The 20,973-nt window shown below is 41.1% G+C and overlaps 1 protein-coding gene across 2 annotated transcripts in view; it reads right to left on the minus strand.

Moving 5' to 3' along the window:
• Positions 1–1,480, minus strand: part of LOC111147806 (Rho GTPase activating protein 18) — a 127,877-nt gene extending 126,397 nt beyond the window's left edge. For both annotated transcript variants that reach the window (XM_022504049.1, XM_022504050.1), the window contains exon 1: positions 1,286–1,480. In XM_022504049.1, coding sequence (XP_022359757.1) covers positions 1,286–1,398 — 113 coding nt within the window. In that variant the 5' untranslated portion in view covers positions 1,399–1,480. The remainder of the gene's footprint in view (positions 1–1,285) is intronic.
• Between the last annotated feature and the right edge of the window lie 19,493 nt (positions 1,481–20,973).

A 20,973-nucleotide genomic window follows, 5' to 3' on the forward strand; every position in this document is an offset into this window, starting at 1 on the left:
TACGGGCTGCTTACTGCTAAAAGATCACTAATACACTGGTGAACCACAGAAAAAAATGAAAGTACTCAATGATCTCACACAAAACACTAAAAGTGACAGAAAATAAAATGGGAACACATCTAAAGCACAACTAGCAATTCCCTTTTATCTCCAAAAATGAATTCAGTCAATGGAATACATACTGTGGCAGCTATGTGAGGAAAAGTTCTGGTCAGCCTGAGAATCTAATAGAGTACTACAGCCATTCCTTTGATTTTTATTCCCCTCCCCCACTTCTGAGGGTTTTTAAACAAATGAAAGAAGGCATTATTTCAGCTGGAGGCATAAGCATAAGTCATATAAGAACAAAGAAGGTTTTATTATCACACTTAACATCAAGGAGGAAATATGCTTACCGACAACTAATTGAGGTTATGCTACATTACTAGGTTAAGCATTCACTTTTTGCAAGCTTCTAAGCCAATATTTACTATTTATATCTAAGTCTGGAGGTAAAAATGTTCAGCTAGGACGAAGGTCATTAAGAAGAAAAAAAAAGCCCTTGAAAAATCAGAACAAAGTACACAGAGAGAAAGGTACTCTTTTTGCTTCAGTGGTCTATAGAACACCTGCCCTTCTGCGTCTAAAGTGAGTCAACATTAACCACATTTCACTCTGGCCCCAGCGAACTACCTCCCGATTAAAACAAACAAACAAACAAACAAACAAACAAACAAACAAAAAACCCTCCTTTTTGAAAGCTCTGCCCCATGCTCACACATACACAAAAGAATGTGAAACACACTGCCACAGGCCAGTGTCTTGGGCTTTTTGCCTAAGAAGTTTGCTTACCGCGAGAAGGGGGGGGGGGGGGGGGGACCCGCACTCTAAGAACAGACTCTACAATGAACAGCCTCGTTACTTGTTGGCACACTTCCCCAACTAGCAATTCCAACGGCTGTGCCTTGAGCCCATTCAAAAATTCCATGTGATAGAAGTGTTTCAAACACAGTCATTTGATCTTTAACATTTGCAAATGCACCTGCTAAGCAGCAAGCCTGACAGCCATAGCCCCAGTTCCTTCCCATCCATCTTCACCAGGAGTCATAGGGGCTACTTGAGGCGTGGACTAGAGAGACGCAAAGTACACAAACCCCCCCAGGCCAAACACTTCTTCCGCAGCAGGACGTTAGGCTCGAAGTGCGATGCCTTTCCGTTCTCCCGGCACCAACTTCCCTGTCACTTTTTTCCTGGAGCAGGTAGGAGGTTTTGTTTTGCACCGGAGCTTTCCAACGCCAGGGCTTACCTTGCGGTGGCTTCCTCCCCTCCCTTGCCATGGTCCCCCACCACGGCCTGGTCCTTGCCGCTGGGGTGGTAGGCAGTGAGGACAACTCCCTGGGAACTGGAGAGCCAGTTCATGGTGACAGAAGGGGCATAATTTCTGCGATCCTGACACGGAGACGGGGAATGAAGTTCCTCCGGGCTGCTCCGCTCATTAGCATTGGCCGGCTCCGCCTCCCGAGGCCGGTGACTGGCAGGGGAGGGGCGGGGCCTCGCCGGCGAAGGGCGGGCTGGCTGGCTCTCCAATGAGAGGAGCTGTGACTCAGAGTATTGTTTCAACCCGGGGCAATTCCAGTCCCGGCGGCTTTAGTTGAGGAAGGGTGGGGGCGCGGTTGGGGCGCGGTTGGGGCGCGGGGCGGGGGTGGGGGGGTATTGAATTCGCCCCCAGCCCTGAATCATTCCGATGAAACTCCCGGGTTGTGGACTCCGCTCATCGATGCAAGTACAAGTCTTCTTGGTCAGACAACAATGAGTTACTACAGAGCCATCCGCCCCCTCTTCCCAATTTCTGTTTCCATCTGATAATTTCTGCTACTTCATGTAACATGAGTAAGGGCATTTCTTAACCCCTTCACGTTCAGTGTCAAAATGAACCAAAGCAAAAACCAATGAGCCGGGAGCAGAAGTGTGCAATACAGGTAACAAGCAAAGCTTTACCTCTGCGTCTGGTTTAAAATGTCCACGTGGAATGACTGTGTATCCTGGAATGTCATCTTCTTTCACCTAAAAAGCCAATGCCAACTTTACCCCTTGCTTTTGTCAACAGACCCTTCAAGGCTAGAAAGAAACATCTACCAATACTCTGTTAAATGTTACGGCTGAGAATAGCAGCCGTTCTTACCATTTGTTGAGCACCTACCATATGCCAGGCCCTCTGTGACACGTGATTCACGAGTCCTATCCGTTCAATTCATTTCAATTATCTCTCTCTCTCTCTCTCTCTCTCTCTCACACACACACACACACACACACACACACACACACACACCCTACACACCCTATCACCTAAGAAAAGTAAAGCTGAGGGGTCAGGTTAAGTAAGTTCCCTTGGCTAAGAAAACACGTTTGTTCTGTGCCACAGGCTGTCTTTGAACAGAACTCTAGACTAAATTCCCTTCTTTTTAACCAGCATGCTGTTCTTTATCTTGTAGATTAGGAAACAAGCTCAAAAGTTATGAAACATACAAGGGATGTTCCTGTTCTTTCTCCCCCTCAAAAATATGGCTACTCTCTTCTCTATACCCAGGAGCCTGAACTGGATTGTTGTTGATCTTGATGATCTCTTAGTCAGTGTATCTAAGATTTCCTCATAAGCAAGTTCTCAACATCATCATTCCATAAATGTTGTTTACACTTTTTTCATTATTTAAAATCATCGTGAGAAATAAGTACTTTATTCGTACTTATACAGTCTTAAAGTATTTAAAAAAATTTTTAAACCCTCACTTCCCGGTCTACAGTGAACTCTTACTTACAGAAGTCTTCCTAAAAAGGGGGAGGAGGGGGGAGACAGAGTATATCTGCATCCCTCCCCCTCCACAACCTTTGCATTTCCACCTCCAAAGGCTCTACCTGCGGTCTTTTTTCTGTCTTCATTGCCTGAGTCCCTTCTGGGCCCTTATAGTTAGGTCTTAGTTCTAATATTACAACAGCCCTTTTAGCAACTTCTTTGCCTTCTCTTCTAAATTATTTTGCACATTACAGTTGACCCTTGAATGATATGGATTTGAACTGCAAAGATCTACCTATAAGTGAAATCTTTCCTATAAATACAGTAAATGTATTTTCTCTTTCTTATGATATTTTTAGTCTTTTTTATTCAAATAGAGTTGGCTCTTCCCTATGTTTTTGTTGTTGTTGTTGTTGTTGTTTTTTAAGAGAGAGAGCAAGTGAGTGAGAGTGAGAGTGAGCAAGAGTGCGGGTGGGGGGCAGAAGGAGAAGGAAATGAACACTCTTAAGCAGGCTCCACACCCAAAGCAGAGCCCAGCATGGGGCTTGATTTCATGACCCTGAGATCATAACCTGAGCTGAAACCAAGAGATGGATGCTTAACTGACTGACCCATGCAGGTGCCCTTTCCTCATAATTCTCTTATTTTCCCTGGCTTACTTTATTGTAAGAATATAGTATATAATGCATAGAACATAAAGTATGTGTTAATCAACTATGTTATTGGTAAGGATCCAAGTCAACGGTAAACTCGTAGTAGTTACGTTTTAGAGGAGTCAAAGTTATATGGGAGTCTCTGATTGCAAGGATGAGGGTGTGGGATCAGTGCCCCTAACGGCCACCCACCCCCACGTTGTTCAAGGCTCAACTGTATTATCACATCCAAGCACAGCCCTGATGGTGTCTCTCCTTGCTTAAGAGCTTTCACTGGCTCCCCTTGGCTAACAGAACCAGTTCCAAACTTTTTGAGCACACCACTGAACAGTCTTGCTACCTTATCCACATACATATCTCCATCTCTGACACCATTACCTCTGTTCCCACTGTCATTTTTTTTCTCTTCCACACCTAACAGAATCCTTCCACATAGTAGGCCTTTTTTTTTTTTTTTTAAGATTTTATTCATTTATTTGACAGTGAGAGAGATCACAAGTAGGCAGAGAGAGAAGGGGAAGCAGACTCCCTGCTGGACAGAGAGCCCGATGCGGGGCTCAATACCAGGACCCTGAGACCATGACCTGAGTTGAAGGCAGCAGCTTAACTCACTGGGCCACCAAGGTGCCCCATAGTAGGTCTTTAATGAATGTTGACTGAATAAAAAACTGAATTTCTTGTGTCCTTAAGAAGATTACTAGGACTCCTTGGTGGCTTAGTTGGTTGAGCATCTGACTCTTGGTTTAAGCTCAGATCATGGTCTCAGGGTTGTGGGACTGAACCACGCACAGGGCTCCGACATAGTGGGAAGTCCGCTTTGAATTTTCTCTGTCTCTCTCTCTCACCCTCTTCCTCTGCCCCTCCCCCGATGCTCGCTTGCTCTCGCTCTCTCAAAATTTTTTTTAAAAAGAAAGATTACTAAACATTTTAGTCAAAATTGGTAATACTGAGGCACCTGGGTGCCTCAGTCAGTTAAGCATCCAACTCTTGATCTCAGCTCAGGTCTTGATCTCCGGGTCATGAGTTCAAGCCCTATGTTGGTCTTCACACTGAGTGTGGAGCCTAGTTGAAAAAATGGTAATATTAAACAGTTGATTGGGAATACTAAACAGAGTGAACCTATGATGAAATATTGAACAGTTAAGGCAAAAAGAAAACTGCAGGAAGAGAGGTGAAAGGTAAGTCAATTAGAACATATGAGTTTTGTTTTTTTAATGTCCTTATGTATGTAAAATATAATATGAAATATAATATATGATGATTAATACCCCCACAGTCACCATTCTTTTTTTAATCTGTCTTCCCTCAAATACAAAAATGGACAAATCATCACCTTTTACAATTACTGGTAGTAGGCCGTACATTCTATCTTTAGAAATACTTTTCTTATCTGTTTTTCTTGCCACCCCACTCCTTCCTTGCCCTTAATTCCCTGGACCTCCTTTTTATCTTCTTCCTTTATTTTTTCTATTTTTCTTTCTTCCTTTGCTATATCATCAAGCTGTCAGTCACACATACTCACTGATAGCCATGAGCATTACCATTTCTCAAGAAACAATTCATGATAGAATCTTTGCCCAGTTTTAACCAAAATGATGATTAAGTTGTGTCTTTGTCTAATAATATTCTCTTCACAGGTTTAATTACAAATAAATCACAATATGCACATTAACATATAACTATTTCATAAGTTCAGAATAATACTTGGGTTACTAATAACCATGGCTTTTTAAATTTTTATGAGGCAGAAAACGTGGCACAAGTTGATTTACATAGTTTTGTGCATAAGATTGAATCCTATTAATTTAGCTGCCAGGTACATATAAATCCTCTTGGCTCTTTTTTTCATCCCACTAAGCCCTGTCATTACTAGTCTAAGGATATTGCTCTTCACATGCAGACAGTGGTAGGGTTGTGCGCGTGTGCGCACACACAAAAACACACACACGCATACCATGCCCTAGTGCACATGGCCTCAAATACAGGCTCGAGTAGATAAAACATGATTTTCAGATTTTCTTATGACCATCACAGAGGCAAAACTCACTACCAATATGTCCCCTTGAAAATGTTTTTCTTATTTCATATCTTAAGCCCTTCCAAGTTTTAACCAGAGTCCTCCCGTATACCCCATCACCCTTCCTGCTAGAAGCAGATTTTATGGAAAAAAAAAATATATACTATTTTCCTCCCTTCCGTAATCACTTTAAACAAACACTGAGAACCTAATGTCCTTGAAGATGTTAATATTCCAGGCTATTGACTGCATGCCAAACACTTTCCTGTTATGAAACATCTTACCAAGTAATTAATAACATCAAGACAGTTTAAACATTCATTTCATTCATTCTCTTTAAATGGGACATACTAGATGGCATAAGGAGGAAGAAGGAAGCTGTGACTTTTCAAACCAAATAGGTTGTTAAAAATAGGGTAGAGATAGTACCGTAGCCTCTGACAATTTGCCAGTTATGTTAAAAAATAATGGGAAGAAAAGTTATTATATTCAGTGATTGTAATATGAAAAAGTTTACTAACTGGTTTTCATATTTTGATTTAGGGGCATTTTTAGTAGTATGGAATTAAAACTGAAATAGAATCAACATATTTGGGACACCTGGGTGGCTCAATCAGTTAATCGGCTGCCTTCAGCTAGGGTCATGATCCCAGGGTCCTGGAATCAGTCCTGCATCAGTCTCCTTTCTTGGCGGCGAGTCTACTTCTTTCTCTCCCTCTGCCTGCCACTCTGCCTGCTTGTGCGCTCTCTGTCAAATAAATAAATAAAATTTTTTAAAAGATTTTTAAAAAGAATCAACATATTTATCAAAATTTTCTCAGTCATTTCTATTGCTTGAAATGGAATTAACTAAGGAGAATGTGTACCCTCAAACACTGTCAGATTATTGAAAGCCTATAAACAGACACAAGGCCATGTAAAAACTGACCTTTCAATTGGACAAGTAAAACTCAATTTACAATAATATAATAAGAACTTGGATAAATTAATCAACTGTGAAGTTAAAGTTTTATGTAAGTGATAAAAATCAGATTTACACGCTAGCACAGACTAATTAAGAGAGTGTTCCAATCTCCCCTGCCTGATGTTTTATTAAGCCTTTGTATGAATAGTTCTTGTGAGCTTACAAGAAAGCCAATTCTGGGGGCGCCTGGGTGGCTCAGTGTGTTAAAGCCTCTGCCTTCGGCTCAGGTCATGATCTCAGGGTCCTGGGACCGAGCCCCACATCGGACTCTCTGCTCAGTGGGGAGCCTGCTTCCTTCTCTCTCTCTCTGCCTGCAGAGTAGGCAGAGAGTGCCTACTTGTGATCTCTGTCAAATAAATAAAATCTTAAAAAAAAAAAAAAAAAGAAGAAGCAAAGCCAATTCTGTAATGGGGAACTGTTACTGAAAATCATTGCATAGACAGAATCTAAACCTACTCCTTGGAAATTGCATTCATTTTTACTAATTCTGCCTCTGGAACAATAAGGGGTTAAAAAAAAAAAAAAAAAACCTTTATGCTTCTCTCCGGACAGCTCTAAAACTTTCTCTACTCTCAAAGTTATTTTCATAACTGCTCCTCCTGGGAGAAAATACTAGTCATGCCTGGGATAATTTGTAACTGCTATTGCCAGAGGCTAATTTAGGCTTCTTGGTGAACATCTAGAGAAGATCACTCTCACAGTTAAAGAGTTTATGACCAACAAATAATAAGAGCTAATGTTTGAGTGCCTATTCTTTACTAGACAGGCCATACACAGTCTCATTCAATTGTATCAAAAAACAAAGATGGAGGGGCGCCTGGGTGGCTCAGTGGGTTAAAGCCTCTGCCTTCAGCTCAGGTCATGATCCTGGGGTCCTGGGATCTAGCCCCGCTTTGGGCTCTCTGCTCCGCAGGGAGCCTGCTTCCTCCTTCCTCTCTCTCTCTGCCTGCCTCTCTGCCTACTTGTGATCTCTAGCTGTCAAATAAATAAATTAAAATCTTTAAAAAAAAAAAAAAACAAAGATGGCTTATAATTATGCCCACTTTAGAGATAAGGAATGTGAGGTCATGTAGCCAATAGGCAGGTAAACCAGGGTGTACATAATCATCAAGCCTGAACTCTTAAACACTGTAAAGGTTACAGCGGTCCTGGAACTGTCTTTGGCTTATGAAAAAAACCACATGAATAATTAATGAGGTAAAATAAGCTACAGTATATCTAAACTGTTTAACCAAATAGAATAGTATGTGTAATAGAATAGCAATGCTACGGAAATTTACATTCAGATAGGCACAGACAATAGTTTCCTTTCTGGCATTCTGAAGCTTCTTTTTTATGTCAAATTACTGGGGGAGCACCGCTTAGTACACATACTACTGGAGGAGATCATCATTTTGTAGAAACAGCTGCTCTAAGGAAAGGAAGGTTACACAAAAGCTGGTCAGGCAGATGGTAACAGAGCCAGGACTCAAAGATTTGAGGAAGACAACAAATCCTGGCACCAGGATACTTCCTTGCAGTCCAAATGGCTCAAGTTCAGAGACCGCCTCAACACACCGTCCCTGGCTCAAAGTGTCTATTGTAAGAACTGATGTTTAGCTCTTTTGAATCGCTTCTAAATAATGTCTCCAAAATGCCTACCTTACCCATCCCCCCCCCAAAACCCCCATAAAGTTCTCTACCATTCAATTTTAGTGAAAAATTTTGAATTTCACTACTTAGGGTAGAAAATACATTCTTTTCCATCAACCTATCTTCCCACTATGCTTCATTTTTTAACATTTCTTTAAAAATACGTAAGATACCTATTTTCTTTTCCCAATAATAAAATTATATGTTTAATATCAGATGTCAAATTCCTACAGGTAAGGTTAAGTAACAACAAACACCATAAAAGTTCTTTCAGTCATCGTTCTTCCACATCAAAATAACCACAAACAGTGTAGAGTAGAAATATTTGCAAGGAACAGCTTTTATCACAAATTAGCATGAGACAGAAGAAAAGCAGGAAGAGAAATGCCTCCGTGTGACAATGTTAGATTATTTTTTCAGCGTTTCCGCACACACACAGTCTATCACACTGCCTCTTCCTCTTAAACGAAATTAGTTCTTAAAAATGTTTCTGACGGTGAATATAACTTGCTGAGTTTTTTAGTTTAAATCCCACTCTGATGTTCTGGAAATTTATACCACTATAAATGATCAAGGATTCGAATCAAAGCAGTAGATCCCCATTTTTGGTCATGAAAATGAGACCTATATCAGCATATCCCTTACTGTGTGTCTACCCCTGAGAAAACGAATGCTTGTCTTTCCTGCAAAGATCATCAAAATAAAACTATGGTGAAGCAATGACTAAGTCGCTTAGAGAAAAAAAAGGGACAAGGGCAGAGCCCTCTAGGAATTGATTTCTTTCAAGAGAGACTATGTTCACAGTATTGCCTGCACTCTGAGCACTCACATATTGGAGGGATATAGAGAGAAGCTTGATAGAGTTGCCATCAAACATAACAAAAATACTTGCAAAGATTTTCAATCCAGAGCAAACATTCTAGCACCTTGATGTGATCTCCAGGCACAAAAGGAGCCCTCTGGAGATTCCTGGAATGTCCCAAGAGCACATATACGGCCTGCTGGGCCCTTTAAAGGACACTAGTAGCTTGCCTCTCAAAGAGCAAAATTTTCCAAAAGCCTGCGGTTTCACCACTGAAGTCACATGTGGGGTCATACTGCATGGCCACTGGCTCACTTCAAACAGATAACCTGAGGGAGGTTCAGGTCAGTCAGACACAACCCAGCCCCAGGAGGGTATTTTTAGTTAGGATGGACAAATACGTATGTATTTGTAATAGAAAGCATTACATAATAACTGCAAAAGTAAATACACACACACACACACACACACACACACAAATGCCAAGGTAACGGCTAGAACAACTAAAAGGAGGTATACAATTCCGAGATCTATGAAGATTTCAAGGAAGAGGGCGTGACCCAAGTAATATGTATGTGATTTTTTTCCCCCCAAGCTTTCACTATTAAACATTTATTATTTTACAACTAGAGAACTTGCTAGTAAGTAGCCATCGAGTAATAGCCACCCGTTAGGTCTGGAATCTGGCAGGGTGGAGCAGGACTTCCCACAGGGGAGGGAGAACAAAAGCAGCGAAGGCTCAGAATCCCTCTGACTGCTTCCCCAAGTCAAGGCGTGTTCACAGCACCAGCGCTAGGAGGAATGCAAATCAGGGAAGGGGAGACAGAAGAAGGGGAAGGAACCTACAAAAATATAAATCCGTGCCAGATGTTTAAGGACTTCTAGCGCCTTGCAAGTATGTAGTCTCTATTCCACAAACAGCAAGGGATAATCAGACTACTGAGCGAGATAGTAACATAATCAGCTCTACCAGGAGAAAGAACACTCCAGTGGCTGTAAATAGCATGGAAGGCAGGAAAAATATGAACAGAGATCTGTGCTCAGACCCCATCAGTGAGGAGGTGCTGTAATATTCCTATAGAATTACAGTGGTGGCAGCCCTGTGTGTTCTTCATCTACACTCGTAGCCCATACTGGAACGCAGCAGTGGCAATGCCCAAGATGGGACAATAGAATCTTCAAGAACCTGGTAGATGTGTGGAGGCAGGAGCAGAGAAGGGAGGAGTCCAAAGTTACCCGCCATCGCTAACCCTAGTGAATCAAGAGATCTAACAAATGGTTAAAAATAACTAGGAGCACCTGGGTGGCTTGGGGATTGAGCCTCTGGCTCTTGATTTGGCACAGGTCATGATCTCAGGGTCATGGGATAGCCCAGCGCAAGTCTCTGCACTCAGCCTGGAATTGGCTTGTTCCTTTCGCTCCTCACACTTGTGCTCATGAGTGCCTGCTTTCTCTCTTAAAAAAAAAAAAAAAAGAAAAGAAAAAAGAAAAAAAAAGAAAGAAATCTAAAACAAATACAAAACAAAACTCAAAGACAGGAAAGCCAAAAGCAACATTTGGCCATGAAGCACCTGGAGACAGCAGGTAGGTCAAGAAAAAAATGATGGAAACTTTTTTTCCGTACTTAAAGTTTGGGATCCCTAGCCAGCCCTCCCCAAGAGAACTAGTAGCTCCCAGAGTTTCTTCCTGTGTCTGCCTCCTTGTGGAATGTAGCCTTTACTCATTTCACAGTGGCCCTGGGCGTCCACTTAGAATACTTAAGCTTGAAAACTGTTTCAGACAATAAATATTTTTAATCAGGATAAAGGACTGAAAAGGAAAGGAAGAAGAAAGATGAGAAAGGTGAATTTATTGAGCACATGTCAAGTTCCAGACTCTACTGGCTCAACTCTTTAAATTTGCTTCTCTCTCTCAGTCCCCCATTTTCCATACAGGGTCTCCAAGCTTTTAAGATCCATCAGTGCAATGCCCACACCGGCCAGCCAGCCAGCCCTGGAACAGTCTGGAAGCAGACCAGGCTCATTCAGAAACCCAACTGCAATTTCAAACAATAGGCACCCAGTCATCTCCTCTTCATTTAAGTTTGATATTTTATTCCTGAAATAAGACTATTTCCTTGTTATTTGATCCATTTGCAACCTAATTAAAAATGTGATTGCCAAATAGGAAAGAGAAATGCTGAGGCGAAGAAAAGAAAACCCTGTAATTGAAAATTCTCAGGCAAAACTGAGAAAGCATAAAAGCAATTTCCACAGCTCCTCTGTGATTCCAGCCTGGATTAGGCCTGGAGGTCTAATATCCACTGTCTGGTTGGTCTATCACAGGACAGAAATGATAACTTGCTTTTGGTTTTGTACCAAGCCCTGAGGTTTTAGGATTGATCTTTAACTTCAATGCATCATTTCATTCTAGCCAAACAAAAGAAAAATATGAATTGATTTATGGATCACAGTATTTTTCAACATTTGGTTTATACCATCTTGAACCAATTTTCTGTGAACAATGAGACAAGGAAAACATCTGCTCCCAAAAATGTTAGGCCAGGTGATATAATATCCTTTTCCCTCTTCCTTTTCCTCTTCTTTAAATAGAAGCCCATCCTTGTTTACAGGATGAGGGCAAGAGGTAAACTCCTTTCCAAAAAGGATGTAGTTGTGCGACATTGTTATTAAGGTATTGTGTAAAATTGTTACACGTGCTGCCTCCAGAAATTTATTAACAAAAAAGTAGCTAAGCTCTCGCCTACGTCAATAGTTACCTGTGAGAAGCCTAATAGAGCTAGGGGAATAATGGAAAAATCAAAGGCTCCAGGGAGGTCTTTCTCTTAACTCACTCATGCTGCTAAACCTCTATTTCTAAACCTGTAAAATGGAAATTACACATTCTTACCTGACAGAGTTGTCCTGAGGTACAAATAGGCTGATGGAAAAGGTAGAGAGAAAAAAGGAAAGGCATTCAACTAAATTTCTTCATTGAATGCCTTTAGTGCAAAACCTTAATATGAATACTTTATTCCCATCATACAAATGAGAACACTGCAACCTAAAGATTAATGTCAGGCCAAACTCTTTGCTCAGGTTTAAAAATAAATAAATAAAAGGAAAAAAAGGCAGAACCGGGATTCACAATAAAATTCCTCGGATATAAAAGCCATGCTTTCCCCATTATCCTATCCTTGTATAAAGCAACATATGCATTATGAAGGTGAGATACATACATTTATATATATATTATAGTTTATCATATCTAAGAAATCTATCTGTTTTTGATTCACCATTCATTAGTTTGCAAAGCACTGGTTAAAACAAATGCTACTAAAAATATTATAAACACCACTAACTCTAAGTTGCATCCGAATTTCAGAGATGTTTAAATGTTCATGAAATACACATTTTAGAATCAATAAAATACAGAAATAGAATAATCAAGTAGAACCAATTTTTTTTTAATTTCACCAAAAGTTCACAAATTTGGTTCTTTAAAGATCGATCAGGTATTTCAAATTTTTAATAAATGATTCTGATACATTTAGTCATGAATTTATATATTTATTTAACTACATAGTTGTGCTTAACACTGTCTCAACCCTCAAAGACATATTACCAAAATATAACAATCAGGTTGCTAAACATGTTATCCGAAAATAGCAATGTTACCTAAAATAGCAATCGAGAAAGTGCTCAGGGTATGGGAGTAGAAGATTGCAAAGGTGGGCAGGAACACACAGCACGAGAGTCGCCAGCTCTTTCGGGGATGAAACAAGTCCTCAGTCTCTTCATGGGGAGCACGAAGGCTAAGTTACTCGCAAGCAGTTACCTTCTCATCTCTCTGAAAATAGCTGGCTTCAGAGGCAAAGTTCTCATCTTTAGTATGAAAATCCCTCTCTGGATGTATGTGGTCATTGTTTATCTTTCTTCATCTTTAAAAAGGCTCATGGCCTTCCAGAGTGACACAGAAGTCCCAGCAGTGGTGCATGGTTTCATTGGAACCTGCCCAGGCCTGGATTCTTCCAGACTTCACATGTCCCCACCTGTACCTATTATATTCCCAGGTTGGTTTGATGGGCTCCTGGAAAGACTCTGGGACTGTCCTTTGGCTGACTTCTACTTCAGCATTTTTGCAAGCCAGCCCTACTGGAAGAGCTTCTGGGTTCTCTAGGAGTGCACATGAGCCTCCCAGGGAAGTCCTAGAAACCGTCTGATGTGCCCTGGGATCACTTGGCAAGGACATGGCTCACTTCCTTTTAGATTTCTGGTTTATTCCAAAGACTGAACTTACTGTAGCCTGAGAGATTTCAGAAATAAACATTCATTTTTCAACAGCAAAGCCACTTACCTGTCCCATTGATTGGTACTGTAAATTTTACATTCATTAGTAAAAAAGGAAATTTCCTAAATACCTGTTGAGTAGAGTTGTGAAATTCCCTCTTAATTCTCCACTTCCTGGATTCATGTGAGGGTCACTAGGTTGGCCCCAGAATATCACTCATGGCATAAATACTGTCCGTTCATTTGTTTAGTGTTCTATGAGGATGTGTTCCTTGGCTACTCATCAGTTTATTCGTTCAGCAAATACTATGGGCCGCACCTACTAGGGTCAGCTACCATAAATGTAGATGGTAATAAACTGAAGAATGAGATAATGAACTTGTGAAAAGCTAATGGGCCCCAATTCTTAGATCCACCAATTGGAAAAAAAAAAAAAAAACAAAAAACAACCATTTATTAAATGCCAATTATATGCTATTCTGCTCTATTTCATTTGTATGATCTCAGCCTCATTTCTTTGCTTCTCTTTGACAAATGAGAAAACAGAAAGATGAGTCAGAAAGATTAAGCAGTTTCTGAGAGAGAGAACTAGTGGGGTTCACATCTGAACCCAGGTCTCCTGACTTCAAATCAATCATCCAGTCTTTTTACTAAGGCATGTTGCTCACGGCATCTGGCGAAAGGAATATCTGGGTGCTGTTAGAAGTTCTCATCTCAAGCAGATTTGCATTTTGTTGGTTTGAGCATTGCTGCATCATTAGTGGAAACTGAGAGCACAAATTACTAGCAGCTGAGCACAGTACTAGAGCTATAATACTCGGAAGACTATGATGTCATTCAGCTCTCATATTTATTTTCACTTGACAAAAGAAATACCATGGATCCATATTTTAATCACACAAGTGTGAGCTAATCTTATCCTTTCCATGGAAAGTGAATTTATTAATATTTCTCAGACTTTGTCTATATGTAAAGTTTACTATAGTCCTTGGAACCTCGTAACAATGAATCCTCGTTCATAACAAAGGATTGTTCCAAAGGTGACTTACACTGACACAGATAATAGTTCCAATCACTAAACCCCCTTGGATTAGAGTGAGCTCTGTAGCAAAACCCTGATTACTTGCTTACTTTCCTTTCCTCTCTGTACCCTGTCCTACTCTAAGGCGGAGTGAGGCTGTTCTTCCAGACATTTTAGTTAAGTGTGTACTGTAAGACATATACATAGCCTAGCCTATTAAAAAGTAAAAGACTTCATTTCTCACAGGGAAGAACTAGGAGGTATTAATGTAGATCTCCTTTGGACAGTCGGTAGAGAGGCTGAATTACTGAAATAGGACTAGTGCAGTGGTATATGGTAATTTCAGCTAGAACATGCTCCCAAAAAGGATGTCTAGCCCTTGAGTCTGCCACTCATCCTCTTAACACTGAAGTTATTTATTTTTCTGACAACTCCCTCCCCTACACACACACACACACACACACACACACATCCTATACACTTACAGGTTCTTAAAGTACTCTCAATATATGATACTCTCGGGGTGCCTGGGTGGCTCCATGGATTAAAGCCTCTGCCTTTGGCTCAGGTTATGATCTCAGGGTCCTGGGATCAAGCCCCGCATCAGGCTCTCTGCTCAGCGGGGAGCCTGCTTCCTCCTCTCTCTCTGCCTGCCTCTCTGCCTACTTATGATCTCTGTCTGTCAAATAAATAAATAAAATCTTAAAAAATATATATATAGGATACTCTCAAAATTTGGACAGAGACACTCATTAGTATTTACTAACTGGATATGCTGAAGTACCCCAGTTAACGCCACTGACCCGGCCAAGGACATGAGTAAAAGCTTCAGCAGTCTGGCTTCCCCACATACGGGCTGGAGGCATCAGTATGAAGGCTGAGAATGGCATTCTAACCACATGCTATAAATTTTGATCCCTGCTACAACACTTGCTTGGCTGATAAAATAAATGCTGGAAGTCTGTGGTAAAAATAAGCTCTTGTATTGAATCAGTCATTGTTAATACAACCCTATATCACCCATGAAGCCATGCCAACTATTCATTGTGAAATGGGAAGGGGAAAAAAAAATCATCATTTCGCTATATCCTTTTACCTTCCTTTTCCCAAAGAAAGCAGAATCACTATCACACTAGAATTGACTAATTTGTCAATAGTCTCAACCAGTCTTTATCTTCCTGAGCTTTGGGATGTGTGATAAAAACGCAGGGAGAGAACAAAGTCCGTAATTCCCCACAGCACAGCATTAAACCACCACCAGCATCACTAATCAACAACCATAATTAAGCCTAATTATAAATTACAAGTATCTAATTTTAGAAGACCTTTGCTTTATAAATCCTAGACATTAGAGACGTTATTAACTTAGCTACTTGAAACGATTCCAGGGCCAGAAAACTGTCATGCATTCTTGCCTCACGTATCTGGTCTAGAACCAATTGGCATCCTTTACCTCGGGCTTCCAGGGGTCAGCAGCAGTGACCATTCGGTAAGACTGGAGCATCTCTGAGAAGCTACCTGTATGCTACTACCCAGATCTCTCTTCCTCTTACACCTGAAACATCCCTTTGGGTTTTAGAGGTTTTTTTTTTTAAGATTTTATTTATTTATTTGTCAGAGAGAGAGAGTGACCTCACAAGCAGGGAGAATAACAGACAGAGGGAGAAGCAGGCTCCTTGCTGAGCAGGGAGCCTTACATGAGATTTGATCCTAGGACCCCAGGATCATGACCTGAGCTGAAGGCAGATGCTTAACTGAATGAGCCTCCCAGGCATCCCATTTTGGATTACCTTTTAATAATCTTGAGCCCCTGGGGCGCCTGGGTGGCTCAGTGGGTTAAAGCCTCTGCCTTCGGCTCAGGTCATGATCCCAGGTTACTGGGATCGAACCCCACATCAGGCTCTCTGCTCAGTGGGGAGCCTGCTTCCTCCTCTCTCTCTCTGCCTGCCTCTCTGCCTGCTTGTGATCTCTCTCTGTCAAATAAATAAAAAAAAACAAAATCTTTAAAAAAAAAAATAATCTTGAGCCCCTGATTTTTGGTACGAATAGTCCCAGGAAATGTGGTAAATCCAAGCCCTATCAGTTTAACAAAGAGCTGACAAAGGGAGGACCCTGACATGAGAAAAGTGTCAGAAAAGGAGGAGACAAGCCTGTTGCAGACCATACCTAAGTTCATGGCAGAGTCCCGAATAGATGTAAGCCCCTTGCTCCTAGCTTTGAACCACTACCACTTGTATTTTGGCTGGGTTTGAACACTTCTAATTAGAACTGAGACAACTAAAGTTGTATCTTTGCCAGGTAAAAGTACTGGAGTAAGAGAGGAAGGAGAAACCATGGCAGGTATTCAGGATAGGACAGCCCAGTGATGTCCCGATGAGTTTTCGGACTTGGAAAAGGAAGGGTTACATGGCACATAGGGACCTCTGTTCTCCTTCCGGCCCCATCCTCTCAGGTCTGTGGTTTGTCAGTGCAGGACTTCCCCTGACCGTGTGTCAGCCGGCACTCCCACACTGGCAGGTTAGGCCGAAACGATGGTGCCTTATCAACTGATTCAAGGCAGTGTCCCCCAAATCCCCGACCTCTAGAGCTACTGGATGGCGAGAGTGACAAGCAGCCGGAAAGGTTTGCTTCTGTGGCCTCCTACTCCTGCAAAGGCCTTTGGAAGAAAATGTGGATCATTAAAGGGAGCTGCAAAGTAGCAGCTTTAGCAAAGCGAGTGCCGCTAACTCTTTTTTCTAGAATGTGGGTGGTGATGGTGCTATTAGCCACTCCTGACAATCCCAGGACGCTGAATAGGATGCATATATCAAGTACAATGGCTAGATGGTCTTGCTGTTGAGAGAAAGGTGGCACAGCGGGGACTTGCTTTGGGGAAAAAAAAACACACTAGTAACAGGGGTTCATCTTCCTATTTACTATTTAAAGTTAACTTTTCTCAAAGCAGAGCAGGAGCATGTATCGTGTGGCTGTGACTTGATCCTGACGTCTCTTGTAAATGCAGCTATCACAGCACCTGCCATTCCCGCCACATTGCCCCCAGCTCCTAGAAAAGGGGTAGCCAATCCTGGGCAGCCCTGCTCTCTACCATCCACCTCCAGCCAGAGCGAAGGATTAATCCGGGGGTATCCGTGTTAAAAAGAACAGTGGCTTCGGGGGATCTGGTATGATGAAGGGGTTAGAGAACGTAGGCCTCCAGAACCCTTCCACCTCTAGTGATTCTGTGATAATATAAATCCTCTATATAGCACTATTTATTATGTCTGCTTACTGTGTGCTAGGCACCACACTAAGTGCTCTTCACAGCTCACCTACCTTATTTTTTTTTAAGATTTTATTTATTTATTTGAGAGACAGAGATCACAAGTAGGAAGAGAGGCAGACAGAGGGGGGGGGAGGGAATCAGGCTCCCCGCTGAGCAGAGAGCCCGATGCGGGGCTAGATCCCAGGACCCTGAGATCATGACCCGAGCTGAAGGCAGAGGCTTTAACCCACTGAGCCACCCAGGCGCCCCTCACCTACTTTATTTTTTATAACAGTGCATGATATCGTCTCCACTTTATGGATTAAAAAAAAAAAAACAACTAAGACTCAAAGGCAGGTTTACAAAAGTTCTGTCTTGCTTATGCCTTTGAAAGTCTTTTTAGTTAAAACGTGTACCTGTTTAAAAATTTTACACAAATTCATAGAGGGCGAACCAAATAAAATCCTATACAACCAGACTGAAAAGAAAATGAGATAGTATTTTTATAAGTGCTCTATTTTATCAACTGATGGCTTCACTTTTTACTCTGCTTTTTAAACTGCCAAATCAAGTGAATGGATTCATTATTTTAAACACAACGTTGCATAAATCTTGATGATTCCCCTGACAAACTTCTAAAAAGATGTACGGCTGGGATGCAATGGTATTAGAATCAGAAGCAGCCGTAAGGAAACTAATCTGTATGTGGGGCTCCGTGTTAAAAATGCCTTAGCCAGGGGTGACTCCGCTTCAGAGGGAAAGGTTTCTCATCTACCTGTCATTTCCATCATGCATTAATATGAAAAGGCAATATTTTTACCAGTTATCATAACGAGGTGAACTTTTAGCTTTAATTTGGTTGCCACCTGCTGGCTAAAAGACAAAAATCCTCCCTCTACAACAAAACCAGCTTGGTAACTGAGGACAAGTGTAATAAACAAACAAACTCTCTATCAACTGCCAAGCAAGTCTGGGTGACATCAGATTATTTTCTAAAGGGAAACTAGTATTTAGTGTTCATGGTGCATGAGACGCTAGAGATCTATTATTACATTTAAACAGCCCCCAACCATGTGGCTGGTCTAAGTATCAATGCCACTCTTTTAGAGAAAACAGCAGACTCTGGACTGCACAACCAAAGAGTGGTAATGAATTCAAAGCCAGGTCTCACTCAGACATCAGCTTTTCTTCATCAACCCACGATCTTTCCATTATGCTGTGATTCTCCTCTACAGGGCTGCCTCCAAGGAATCCCATACTATAGACAAAGAAAATTCTGATGAGTTGATGCTTAGAAACAGAGCTACAACTCACTGCCTAGAGTCACAAAACCTTTGTGCTGTTTCACAGTTTGAGAAGAGACAACCCAGATAAACATTTTGTAAACTTGGTAGGGAGACCCAACAATGATTAGTCCAAGTAAGGGAGAATGACTATACTGTGAGAGCCATCAATAAAAGCAACTTCAGGGGATCAGAAAAAATAGTGGATTCTATTTTTACTTTTTTAAAAAAGATTTTATTTTTAAGTAATCTCTATCCCCAGTGTAGAGCTTGAACTCATAATCCAGAGATCAAGAGTCACATACTCTACCAACGAAGCCAGCTGGGCTCCCCCAAAAATAATGAATTGGAAATTATAATTTCAAATATTCAATCCTTCAGCCAAAACAATTTTTTTTGAAAAAAAGAAGGGTTGGGTATTTTTCATTCATCCATTTAGGAAACAGTCATCAACACATCCATCTCCTTGGTACCACCTGTGCTGGGTGCCAGTGGGACACACATACAGCCTACCTCCCAGCCTCAAGGAGCTCACGATCCAGTTGGCCGAACACCAATATAAAGAGAACTTCTGTACTCCAAGCCGCTTTCTCGAGCCCCTTTTTCATCTACCATCTCATTCCTCTCTGAGAAGCACTAGGCACTATCTTTGAAAACAACAATGGCTAGTGTTTTGAGTGCTGGTTCTAGGCAGTGCTCTAACTTCACAAACGTTAGCCAACTTAATCTTCATATAATAGCATGTGATAACTGCTATCTTTGACCTTTTACTGATGCAAGGGGACAACTGGCCTAAAATCACAGAGATCTCTTAAGTAACACAACAGTGTTCAAACCCAGGCACTTTGCTCCATAGTTTATAAAGACAAGGCTATACAGCCTCTAAGATGTAGGATCGTCCTGGTTTCAAGAATAGGAACATAAAATTCAGGCAACTTATCAGATGTCATACAGGTAAGCAGTCAGAAATGGAACTTGCTCTCCAACCATTGGTCCAGTTCTCAACTACTACCATCCTGTTCTCCTGAAAACAGGAATAAGGATACAACAAGCATGGAGAAGATTCATCCACATCAACTAGAGTAGTTCAAGGTCAGGTTTTGGGAACAGAATTGGTTAACGGTGATGACTATGGAGTGGGCCTATTCCAACTGAGGCTGCTTGGAGGCCATGAGTGATTTCCCACTAGGCTGTGAACTCCTCCTCTATCTTGGTAGCTCTAAAGGGCCTGACCCAAAGTAACATTCTGTGGGGAGAAACGATTAACTAGACATCTCAGATAGACCCTATGCTTTGAGGAAGCACGTGAATTCCCATTACATGGTTTATCAAACTAGAATGATCACCAGCTGATCACCAACTTTGCAGGCAAATTTAAAAGGCAGCTTTACATTCTGGAATCAATTGGGAAAATACAAGAATTACAATCTACTCCAAACATCACTCCAGAAATAACACCTACACAAAATCATTATTCTCGGATGAAATATTACTTACAAGTTTTGGAAGGAATAACATTATTTAATAACCATTTTTCACATTCATCTAATACTGCTTTAATTAGGAAATACAGTTATAACTAGTATTTACCACCAACCAAAATGCTGACACTGAAAGCAGTATGTGTATAACAAGATACACAAATTCGGAAAATAACCTGTACAGAATTAGAAAGGCAAAGCCATGGCTAATGGTCACTGACAAGTAGACCTAAAGGAATTTGTTTCTTCTTCTTTTTTTTCCTTTTTAAGTATGCTCCATGCTCAACATGGGGCTTGAACCCATGACCCCGAGATCAAGAGTCACATGCTCTACTAAGTCAGCCAGGCACCCCTCTTCTTTGATTCATTTTATTCAATTTCTCAGGGAATTAATATTTATAAAGCTCCATGTTTTCTTCCACTCCCTGCCTTTATGAAGGCTATGAGGGAGGGTGGGGGAAGAAAAATGCAAGTGGAGAAAAGAACAATATACTCTGGTAAATGTAGGTGATTCCATAGAGAATTTTACAAGTGAGTTATCATTTTCATTGTTCTAAAAATCTTTATAATCATTGCCAATAGCTTGAAGGTAGATATATCATACTCTGTCCCTAAGCTAAATAAACTGTATTTGTTTTAAGCACTAATGCCACATTTCAAGAAAAATGTGTACCTAGAGATGACGATTGGGATGGTATAAAAATCCCAAATGTATGAGAAAAAGGAAGTAGGGATGCTAGTCCTCAAAAGGAAAAAAATATGCAGAAACAATAATAGCAAACATTTTTTTTTTAACTGAATGTGTATTATAGACCAGGCATTGTGCTAAAGAGTTTACATG

This window comes from Enhydra lutris, unplaced genomic scaffold, assembly GCF_002288905.1.
Source record: "Enhydra lutris kenyoni isolate GAN:26980312 unplaced genomic scaffold, ASM228890v2 scaffoldscaffold17, whole genome shotgun sequence".
NCBI classification, from domain to species: Eukaryota; Metazoa; Chordata; class Mammalia; order Carnivora; family Mustelidae; genus Enhydra; species Enhydra lutris.